General features: G+C 41.1%; 1 protein-coding gene across 1 annotated transcript in view; it reads left to right on the forward strand.

Annotated features, from left to right (window-relative positions):
* WDR64 (WD repeat domain 64) overlaps nucleotides 1-12433 on the forward strand; it is a 127725-nt gene that overhangs the window by 41517 nt on the left and 73775 nt on the right. The window contains exon 9 of the mRNA XM_065589127.1: nucleotides 4933-5072. Within this exon, the coding sequence (XP_065445199.1) occupies nucleotides 4933-5072 (140 nt within the window). The remainder of the gene's footprint in view (nucleotides 1-4932; nucleotides 5073-12433) is intronic.

Here is a 12433-nt window from a genome sequence, read left to right on the forward strand (position 1 = left end):
TCATTCAATTTCCAGTCTAGACATAGTTTAAAAGTATCGGGGGATCTTGAACATCCACCTAGAGCAGACAGCTCTGTTTTTAAGGTCTCATCAATGAAAGCCACACTCTCCTTTATTTCATTTATCTTGGAAGTGTGAAGAGCTGAACTGAACCTACTGGGATACAAACCACTGGTTCCATGGAGTCTAGGTATATCCAAGCTAATGTTTGGCTATCTGATCCATCCCCTCCCAGCTCATCTTTTCTTATGAATGAGCTTAATTCCCGTGCATTTCATGTCAGGGTATTTGATCCTAGAAGCATAATTGGACCATTGAGAGACCTAATCGTTCTTCCCAGTGTCCTGGTGAGCTTCTATAATTCTGCTGTAGCAGTGGGGTTAGCAAGTATCTCTTCAGTGCCAGGGATCAGTAGAGCAGTAGTTCATGAAAAGGGGAGAGAACAACCTAAAAATCAATCTTATTATTTAACATAAGCAACAAAAAAGAATTAAAACTATTTGACCAATTGAAAATAGCAATAAACAAAACCCCTTGCACTTAAGCAAACACAACAAAATGGAATGGATTTTATTGATAGGCTTTTCTGTGGCACCTGCTCTTCATGGTAATACCAGAGTGCATAATAGACATTAATGATTTTAGCCTCATGCAACTCTCTGTGTTAGGGGCCCTGGATACACATAGCACTTCCTCCTCCCTGCCATTTGTCTGCTGCCACTGTCAGAGCAGAGGTGTTAAAAAGCCCCATTCCTGTTCATCTTCAGAAATGTAATGGGAGGGGCAGTCTTCCTGCTCAGAGACAGTCTGCTGTTCCCCATCCACTGTCACTTGAAGCATTATTTTTTCCATACTGAACTCCTAAGGTAGACACAATTAGGGTGCTCTTTGCTCCTGTGACACCTGATCTACTGTCCCTCTCACTGAAGGCTGCTATCAGCCAGAGTCCCTCCCTCCTGTACTCCTCCTGCAATGTACAGGCTGAGTGCTGCGCTCCTGAACACAGTATAAACAAGGACTCTTGTTACTCTATGGCAAGATGGATCTAAAACCTACAGCAAAGTCCCTGGTGCTACAGCCAACTGGGACTTCAGGTGCTGAACTCATTAAACTCAAAAATGGAAGTTTTAAGGCACTCAAATACAAGCAGTTCACTCTCTAGGGAAGGCTGGTCTTGTAGGTAGGTACTGGTTTAGTACTTAGGAACAGTGGGTTCAAATCCCATCTCTGCTACTGACTGTCTGTATGACCTGGGGTCTAATAAGGGATGTATTTTTCAAAAGAACTATTAAATTAACTAAAAGGATGTATTGGCTAATTTCTCTGAAGCTTGGCAAAGAGGGAGCGTAAGGCACAAATGGCAACTATTTGCTCAACTCCCAATAGCCATCAGTGGGAGAGGGGCACCTAACAGCCATTTGTGCTTTTGAAAGTCTCCTCAAATGCTGTAAGTTGTTCGCTAATTCCCACTGAGAACAACGGGCACTTCTGGGCACTTCATGTGCCTAATGGGAGCTGAGCTTTCTTTAAAATCTGGCACCAGCTGCAGATGCTGAGCACTTTGGAAAATTTAGTCTCTCTCTGCCTCTGTTTCCCATCTGTAAAATGGGCAGCACATTTATTTCTCCAACCCATTGTCTGCCTTGTCTATTTAGATTGTGAGCACTTTGGGGTAGGAATTTATGTGTGAGTGGCCAAAACCTAATATGATGGGACCCTAGTCTAGGTTGGGGTTTCTAGGCACTACCATAATACAAATAATAATTTGTGGTGTTTTGATATTCAGATCCATTTATTTTATAGTGCTCTCAGATTCCCAATATACTGCAAATGTTGGTATTGCAGTCACATAGCTCCAGCAGAGACGTCACCCTGGAAGAGAAGCTGGGGTTTTGGCAGATGTGTGGGGGATAGATGCAGATGTTCAAAAACATGAGGAGGGTGACATTGGTACTAGGGAGTAGTGGCATCTCCTCTTTCCATCCCCATTGGGTGCGGGAGGGGAGAGAGAGAGACCAGTTTAAATTCAGTGGTGAGGATTGACTTTCTCCCCAGCAACCCTTGAAAACAGCTAGCTGCCCCACTGCACTCTGTATCAATGTGTCACTGCATCAACAATAATGGATAAACCCAATAGCTTGATGAGTATCAGAGGGGTAGCTGTGTTAATCTGAATCTGTAAAAAGCAACAGAGGGTCCTGTGGCACCTTTAAGACTAACAGAAGTATTGGAGCATAAGCTTTCGTGGGTGAATGTCCACTTCATCAGACGCAAGTAATGGAAATTTCCAGAGGCAGGTATAGATCAGTATGGAGATAACGAGGTTAGTTCAATTAGGGAGGGTGAGGTGCTCTGCTAGCAGTTGAGGTGAGAACACCAAGGGAGGAGAAACTGTTTCTTTGGTTGGATAGCCATTCACAGTCTTTGTTTAATCCTGATCTGATGGTGTCAAATTTGCAAATGAACTGGAGCTCAGCAGTTTCTCTTTGGAGTCTGGTCCTGAAGTTTTTTTGCTGTAAGATGGCTACCTTTACATCTGCTATTGTGTGGCCAGGGAGGTTGAAGTGTTTTCCTACAGATTTTTGTATATTGCCATTCCTGATATCTGACTTGTGTCCATTTATCCTCTTGCGTAGTGACTATCCACTTTGGCCAATGTACATAGCAGAGGGGCATTGCTGGCACATGATGGCATATATAACATTGGTGGACGTGCAGCTTAGATGTGCACCAATAGCTTATTGGATGTGCACCAATAGCTTGATGTTTCTGATAACACAACTAGTAGTGAAATAGCTAACATGGACTTGTGAACGGTTGTCTTTGGGCTTCAGAGCTATCCCATTGAGATTAATGGGATCAGTTCCTTCTGCTCTGAGACCTTTTGTTTCAGGCTATTTGCACTCTGAGTCAGACATCCCTGCATTGGCTTATTCTTGGTTCACATTTTGTGCCTATAGATGAGAGACTTAACTTCTCAAAAATGAAATCCTAGATTGTGGAGCACAGCTATGTGGTGACTTAAAGGAAAAGGGGCAATTACAGTCATTTGTGTGACCACATCATTGTATTATATACCAGTGGCTAGTGACAGTTAAGATCTGATGGTTCCCTGATGAACCAGAAAAATGAGCAGACTTACCCCTTCATGTGTCTCCTAACTGGACTTACGAATATAATGATAAATACTGCTTTCCACATGCACAGTGCCTTTTATCTGAAAATCATTTTACAAAGTTACATTATCTTCTCCATTTTAACAGATGCCCTCCCTTGGCCTTGTTTTCCTTACCCAAAATTACACATTAACCAAGTCAAGAACTGATCTCTGGTCTCCTCTCTCCTCCTCTATCTTTTAGATAGAGTCCCCGCTCTATCTAAAAGGCAGTGAAAGACTGGACCAGTATGATGTAACAAACCCATACTGGCCTAATTTAAGCTCTGAGAAGCCACAGTTGAAACACAGCTGATTCATTACCAAATGACAGATTTTTTTTGTTTCCCTTTTGATTTCTTATGGGCCAGAATATCTGTCTTCAGTGATTGGCATTTTATTGGGTTCCATCTGCTAGGAGACATACATATTTTCCCCCAAACTTTAAACCATCTTAACTTTAAAACTGTGTGTCTTCTCATCCAGATTGTTTTGTATAATTTAGCAATTTGGTGAATTACCGGTATTTCAAACAATGCCAAAATGAATGCACTGGAATACTCCAAAAGACCAGTTACTATATTTTTATAGGCTGACAGTGGTTGCTACCTGGTTAAGTGTTGGTCCAGCTGTGAAAGGTTTACATGAATTCTGTTGACTCACTGAGGCAGATGACTTATTGCCCCACCTGGGTATAAAAGAGCAATGGCGTCCTCCTCTCTGAGGAGAGAATGAAGTGGTCCTCAGGGAAGAACTCTGAGAAGATTTGAGTTGACATATCTTTTTGTTTTCTTTGTTAATAGAACTAAATTCAGGCAGAGGGTGAGTCTGGGTTGTTGCTCTGTATAGAGTGTTTGTATAGCAGGTTGGGAGAGGCACTAGCTTATACTCTGAATGGCCCAGGTCTAAAGGACAATACATCTGTGCAGTCTCTTCCTAAAAAGCTTTAAGATTATACTTCTCAAAGTAAATAACAAATAAAGTTGTGTGAAAGTTGGCTGACTTGGTTCTGAGGGTTGTGTGAATGTCCTCCAGTTTTGATCCATGTGTTCTTACTCTCTGAGTTCTGCTTCAAGTTTGGAGCAACTCAAAGTAAAGCTTAATGATAACTATCAGGTTTTAACTGGTTTAGTGTCTTAAGCTATGCAGGAGGGGCTAAGTTGATTTTTATATGGTGCTAAAGGCTTCTCAGTATTTAACTGTTAATAAAGCCATAAATCTGGCATGATTTTGATGCCACACCATAAATATGTTAATGTCTGTTTGAAATTGGGCCCAGGTTCCCTTTAAAGGCTTGTGAAAAATAGCAAACTTTTCAACTTAGCTGGTTTAAGCATTGGGGTTTGTATTGGAGCCAAAATCCAGGTGTGCTGCTGTTGCTTTGGGTTTTGCTGGAAATGTTTGAAATAATTAGCAGCAAAAAACTACTATATAATAAGAGGACCAAATTTCAAAAGTGGCTTCCTAAATTGTGTGCAAACATCACATTTGCACAGATGGGTACAAAAGGCTTGATTCTCATTTACACCTTTATACCACTTTGGCAACATTAAAGGGCCTTAAAGAGTGAGTTATGTACACTTTAAGCAGTGTAAAGGTGTCTAGAGGCAACTGAGCATCAAGCCCTTGATATGAAAAATACAAAGATTTAAGCAAGATTTGTGTTTGCAGTCCTGGCAGCCATCTTTTGTAAAACTAGGCTATCTATTCAGAATCTATTTTGTGATAGTCTGCATGTTAGAGACACAGAATGGGTCACAGATATTTTCTGTTCACAGGTGATGATAAAGTTCTACGTTTATGGCATCCCAATATAAACACCAAGCCAGTGGGCAAGTTGTTGGGACACTTATTTAGTGTCATGGAGATTGTCACAAATGAAAAAGATCAGCACATTATTAGCCTTTCCACTGCGAAGGTAAAGTACTGTCCCTTAACTTCATGAGAACCACTGTCGTGGTATAGTTACTTGTATAGTTAGTTAGACTTTAAGTTATCTCTGCAGATGGTATTAGGTTTTAATTGTTATCACATTTTTATTAGAGTATTTCACACTGTACACAATACACTAAATTCTTATATATGGTTCATAAAGGATTTTCCTGCAATGAAATAAGTATTTGTTTTTAAAAAAATATTCAAATTATTTTATACTATGAACCAAGGCTGCAGGAGTCCCGGTGCCTCTTGTGGGACTCCGGGAAATAGTCGCTGGGAATTTAACATGCTTAACTAACTTAATTCTGTTCTTTAACAGTTATCAGACACACAGATGACCATGATTGGAAGAGTCAACATGGTTTTTGTAAAGGGAAATCATGCCTCACTAATCTATTAGAATTATTTGAGGGGAGTTGACAAGAATGTGGACAAGGAGGATCCAGTGGATATAGTGAACTTAGATTTTTCAGAAAGCCTTTGACAAGGTCCCTCATCACAGGCTCTTAAGCAAAGGAAGGAGTCATGGGATAAAAGGGAAGGTCCTCTCATGGATCAGTAACTGATTAAAAGATAGGAAACAAAAGGGAGGAATAAATGCATGCAGATCCGGTCACCCCATCTCAAAAAAGATGTATTGGAATTGGAAAAGATACAGAGAAGGCAATAAAAATGATTAGGGGTATAGAACAGCTTACATCTGAGGAGAGGTTTAAAAGGCTGGAACTTTTCAGCTTAGGAAAGAGACGACTAAGGGGGCGGGAATATGACAGAGGTCTATTAAAATCATGACTGGTGTGGAGAAGTAAAAAAGGAAATGCTATTTACGCCTTCTCATAATACAAGAACTAGGGGTCACCAAATGAAATGAATAGTCAGCAGGCTTAAAACAAACAAAAGAAAGTATTGTATATACTCGTTCATAAGCTGAATTTTTTTAGTAAAATAGGGAAGCATCAGAGTAGCGAGTCGGCTTATGAACAGGTATAGAGATGGGGAGAGGTGAGATACAGCCCCCTTCTCCCCCCCAGCAGAGGGAACAAGGAGAAGCAGCACAGACAGCAGAGCCAGAAGGGAAGAGGTGGGGCCAAAGTCTCTCCGCTTCTGGCCACGCTGCTCCCCCCCCACAGCCTCCGAAGCAGCTGCAGCTCCAGGGCTGGCACACTGTGGCCGCGCCGCCCGGCCCAGCCCACTGGAGCAGCTCCGGCCAGGCCAGAGACATCCGCCCCTTGCTCGCCCCAGCTAAGGTGGGAGGGAATGGGATGGGGAGAGTGTGGGGGTCCCATGCTGGGGGGGGGGCAGGGAGGAGTTACACGGGGAGGGGTCATGTGGTGAGGTCCCAGGTTAGGGGTGGGGTCATGTGGGGGGGGGGGTCACAGGGGTTACTCCCCTGACCCCCAGCTTCTCCCCCGCCCGAAAAAAAACTTCCCCACCAGTTGCTGTCCCGGCCCATCAGGGTAAGCCGCTGGCAGGCCAGGACTCTTTGTTTACTTAGGTTTACCTCCGTGCCTGCTCGAGGTAAACAAACCTTCTCTGCCTGCCAGCGGCTTATCCTGATGGCCCGGGAACCAAAGTTTGCCAACTCCTGAATTATAGGGTCAGCTTATGAATGGGTCATAAAAATTTGCCATTTTAATTATCCATCTTGGGGGTGGGGGGGGTTGGTTTATAAACAAACCGGCTTATGATCGAGTATATACGGTACTTCACACAATGCACAATCAACCTGTGGAACTCTTTGCCAGAGGATGTTGTGAAAGCCAAGACTGTAACAGGGTTCAAAAAAGAACTAGATATGTTCATGGAGGATAGGTTCATCAATGGCTATTAGACAGGATGGACAGGGATGCAAAACCATGCTCTGAAATGTCCCTGGTCTCTGTTCGTTTGTTTGCCAAAGGCTGGGAATGGGTGATATGGGATGGATCACTTGATGATTACCTGTTCTGTTCATTCCCTCTGAAGCACCTGGCATTGGCCACTGTCAGAAGACAGGATACTGGGCTAAATGGACCTTTGGTCTGACCCAGTATGGCTGTTATGTTCTACTCACGCTTAGTAGTCCTATTGAAGTCAGCAGGACTGCTCACACCATGTAAAATTAAGCACATGCTTAAATCTTTGCAGACCCAGGTCACTAGACAACATTACAAATCACACACATGTGAGATTTAGAAACAAACTTTCTTTCCATTTTACACTTGGTGAATTGGAGGCAGAGGCAATCAGATTTGTCCAAGGCTATAGAGGGGAAGAAGTGTTAAAGATAGAACTAGCACTCAGGAATTCCTAGCTCCCAGTCCTGTCCTCAGACCTTTGGATTATGACTTGCTGGGTTGGCAGCCTAAAATATTCATAGTAGAGCTGAGTGAAATTCAGAAATTCCATCCTCTGGGAAATTATGATAGTTAAAGTTTTGCTTTTGAGGTGAAAAGTTGAGACCAAAAGTTTTCACACAACAAAATGTTTTTCTCCATTTTCAATCAACACAAAACATTTTGATCTTCTGAATCAAAATATTTTCATTTTGGTTTGTTGAATTGACCTGGAATGCTTTGTTTTGAGTCAGTTCAACATTAAACAGGCAGCCCAGATGTGCCTATCTTTAAGATGTAATACAGGCACAATACAGTGTTTGCTTTTGGGAGGCGGGGTGTTCTGCTGCTGCCTGATTGGTTACTTTTGTTTTCACTTGGTGTCCGGTTGACCGGTCAGTCTGTCACTCCGATGCTTATATCTTTGAGGTTCTAATGTACAAGTGACTCGTGGGAGTTCAGGATGCCTGGGGCCCCCATTATTTCCTATAAGCTAGCCTCCCTGGTTGGACTATGTCTCCTATGATGCACCTACATCTACATGACTTCCATGATGTACCATACAGCTTGGTCAGAGGAGAGTTCATATTACATCACGGGAGCTGTAGTATTTCCGGGAGCATGGTCCATAGAAGGGAATGGGGGCTCAAACTATGATTCCCATGGGGCAATGTGGCACAATAGGGAAATGCAATTTAATGTTGAGCTGACTCAGAATTAAGGGTTTCAGGTCAGTTCAACAAACCAAAATATTCCAATTTGGGTTGAACCCCCCGCCTCCCCCCCGAAATGAAATCTTTTGTTTTGATTTTTCCAATTGAAAATCTACATTTTGGCAAAATTGAAGTTCTCCCATGAAAGGTTTTTGAGTTTGTGGAAACCTACATTTTCTTTCAGAAAATAATTCTGATGGAAAATTCCCAACAAGCTCTAATTCTTAGCCTCTATGTATTGATCTGTTAATTAGCAGTGTAATGAGGGGAAAATAAAGAATACATCATGAGTCGCAACTTGGTATGGAGTCCTTCACAAAAAGTGGACTCTGTACTGGCAAGATCTAAAAAAAAAAAACTTGAAAGGGCTTAATGGAGCAAAGTATCGATTAAGTGAAAAACAGACCTTCTCTTTGATGTCAAACATTACATGCTGGCTATACGAGTGGGAACTCTCACAGGAAAAGCTATCAACATGTTAGGTTTGTTCCTGCTGTCATTGTACTCAATGGGAGTTCACTGTTTGACTTCAAAGGGAGCAGGATTGGGCCTTTTCAGTATACATCTTACTAAATCTCCAAAAATAACACTATTGTTTCTGATTTTGATTCAACGTTATATCTTCATCTGAGCCAAACAAGCATCTCTTCCGTAAACCTTAGGTTGTGCCAACACTAAATCTTAACATCAGACTCAGAAAGCCCATTACTTTCCTTTACTGACAGCAAATGATACTGGCTGGAAACAAGACAGTTGCATATATTCTAAAAATCACAAGTTTGTTCTTTAAGGTGATTAATTTTCTCTTCTGGGCTTGTTTCCCTGGATGATTTTCCTTTGAAAATAAATGACAGGCTGTCTGCGGACCTTCATCTATGATAGTCCTTAGCTCAACCAAGAGGCACCTTAGAATCCCTCATAAATTGATTCCCCCATTCTAAAGACTTCTTTCAATATAGAAAGGAGAATCAGTCTCCTTCTGAAGAGATTACAGCTGGGAAGATGAGGTTCATCTGCTTCTTCGCATAAACTAACACTCAATTACAATTTTCCAGACAATATTCGGAAAGTCTAACAAGGGGGAAGCTAGTGAAATCTGAAAGTATGCGACAACCCTGACCTTTACCCCTCCTTAAAATAAAGAAAGGTGAAAGAGATCAGAATTCACATAGGAGGCACTAGGTCTCTTCTTAGCAAAAAATAGTACTATTCAAAAATACAGTACTGTTTGTGAAACCCCACCCTAAATGGTGAGTGTCTCAGCCTACCAAAATTACCTAGACTTTGGTCACACTGAGCAGACTGCACTGCCTCTTGTTTTTGGCGCAACAAGGTATTGTCTTTGAGCACTTCTATGCCTTCCTCCTGCAATTACAAATCTCTCTTCCCCCCCACTCCCCCACCTTTATACATTACCTTTTGATTAATAGCATTGTATTATTTCTAAATCACCTGAGTGAAATCCTAGCACCACTGAAGTTGATGGGAATTTTGCCATTGGTTTTAATGAGACCAGACTGCCACCTCTGCAGATGACAAATATCAAATTTTGTCTCGAGTTTCATACACATTTGATTTTTCCCCACTCTACAAGTTGAGCTAGACTGAGTACACTAGTATCTAAAGCTGCATGCCTTCTAGTTTCTATATTGATGGCACAGCCTTGAAATCTGCCTTCAGCTGCCTTTCTTGTCAGAGACATTTCAGGAAAACGTTTCTCCAGTGCACTAGCCTCAGGCTTGTCTTCGTTTCTTTGAAGCCTCTTTTTACACAGTATACACTTTATTTAATAGAAAGTTAATAACTCCATGGTAGGCCAAGAAAAATAGCCTGTAAAATAACCAATAAGTCTGTGCTGATGGGTGCATGGGAAATAAGAGCCTTCAAACATGGTGCTGTTGAGAAATTCAAAACTTGGTTAAAAATATTTCCCTTTTTAGACCCAATTCTGTACTTTCAGGCTACAGTGCTGCATGCCCAATAATCAAACGTTCATTGTAATATGGACTTTAACAGGGTTTTGTCTTAAATTTAGTTTGAGGAATATCAGGAGAGAGCATTCATTTTCATCACTATTTCCTCAGCACTGTCACTCCATCAGCCACCTGAGGCAACATCTCTTGAGATTTACCAACCTGCCTGCACCTCTCCCACAAGTTGCTGGTACTTCTGGGTGCCTGGTACTGGTCTTTGGGCATTTACTTGCAATGTGATGACTCTCAGTAGCAGGGTAATTTCATGTTAGGACAAAAAGGGGAATAGGGAGATAGCCTCTGGCTCTCTGTCATCCTCCTATGGCAATGGCTGCCAGACAGATTAAAAGGTGGTGTGATTGCTTTGTAGATGGGAGCAAACTCTGTTTTAAATGTGTCCTCAAAATGCATAGCCCATTCTACCCTAGGCATTAGTGTACTTTGGGATGATGGCTAGTTCTAGTATACACTGCAAGACCGAAGCATGTTCTAACTATGTTTGGCACAACCACGTTATAACTGAGCTTCTAGCATTGCTGTTTGTACAGTGTGAATGGGCTGTTAGATCATAAATTCTCTGCAGGGAATATATCCTACTTTTTTGTAAAATCTATTAGATGTTTTTTTCAACTTCTCTATGAGAGGTCAACTATTCTTTCAAACTTTTTAGACTCGTACCATAAGACCTATGTGACTTTATCTATTTAGAGTCAGGATCAGCCAGATGTGTCACTAGCAAATTATTTCTCCAGTGGAGTATTCCTTCAGTTCTTCCAAAAGGAAAAATCTAACTGCTCACTCATACCTCAGTTCAGCTACTTCATGACACTCCCTTAGGCTCTGATCCAGCTAATACTTACACATATTTTAATTTTATCTATGAGTAATCTGACTGATGCTAATGGGACTACTCAGATGCATACTGTTACTCATGGGTGAGTTTTCAGGATCGAGGCCTTGCACAATAGGTAAAGTTGCCACCTAATAAATGATATTGAAAGGGAGAGATGTTTTCAAGCCTGGAGTGCCAAGTTATTAACAACTGTATTGAATGACTAGGTAATTCATAGGTGGCCGAAATGAGACTGATGGATCAAAGCTAGCCCGAATTTGTATAAAGTGGTCTGTGTCCGCTCCATGTTCAGTACAGAGATGCAGTCCATCTACAAATCCCAGCATGCAATGCTCCAGTGTCCTGGTTTAGTTCTGTAGTCTCTATGCAGTGTAATTCTGTATTAAAGATGAGTGGTTACAATCTGCTGTTAAGTGAAAGTTGAGTGCTTGGATTCCAAATATTGTCAGTGTAATCCTCATTTGGGCAATATTTGGGTACCTTAGGGATAGTTGTAATAAATATAATTATTAGTGGACATCTGTCTTAAGAAAAATTGAATGAAAAGAAATCAGCAGCAGGCATGTTTATATTTTTTTCTTTTTAAAACTACATATCCAGTTCTGCCAAAAGCCTGAGGGCTTGTTGGTAGGAAATTATTTCTGATAGAAGATTTGGGAGGTTGCTGCTTCCTGCTGATGAAATTATGAACGCCATTTTCTAGTGTTGAAATTGTACCTGATAGCGTGAGGGGGTGGGTTTTTTTTTCCTTCCTGACTTTTCCCAAAGGCTGTTTTCTTGGATTTGCGTCATATGTATAGCCTCGCCATCCACTGATCACTAATTCACTTGCGTATTTTATTATTCCGTGATCTCTGTACCTTAAGAAAAATCAATGGAGGGATTTTTGTGTGTAACAGTGAGATAAATAATATTAAATATGATTGCTTTTTGTCTGCCAATTGGTGACTCGCATTCTGGGGATAATTTATCCAGTAGCATAATTAAAATGGTGATAAATTTCACTTTAAGTTCATTTTTAGTTACATTTTGAAAAGATGTGAGGTTTGTGGGGTAGGAGGCTGAGAGAGACACTTAGGGAGAATCCCGATATATTTAGTTCTATACAAAAAATACAAATATTGTAAGGATGTGGCTAGTCTACTTTGTTGACAGTCCAACTGAATGCCAAGCAGCCACTCTTGTTGTTCATTGGCCTGTGAATACAAATAAGAATTAGCCACATGGGGGGGTGTGACAGTGTAAATGTATTCTAGAAAATCTTCAAAGCAAAATGTGAGTGAAATACAAATTAATACGATGTATGTAACTTGCTAATGGATTTTGCTTAAATGAGAGAGGCTCAGGCTTTTAGTGCTGAAAGTACAAAGTTCAACCCTTGCTGTTAGACCAAGTGGGATCACTTATGTAGACAGAAACTATTAGTTGTGTATATAGAAATGTCTTTAGATAAATATATTTAAGAGATTTATTTCTTTGATGGCCTT

This window comes from Chrysemys picta, chromosome 3 (genome assembly GCF_011386835.1).
Source record: "Chrysemys picta bellii isolate R12L10 chromosome 3, ASM1138683v2, whole genome shotgun sequence".
In the NCBI taxonomy this organism is placed as follows: domain Eukaryota; kingdom Metazoa; phylum Chordata; order Testudines; family Emydidae; genus Chrysemys; species Chrysemys picta.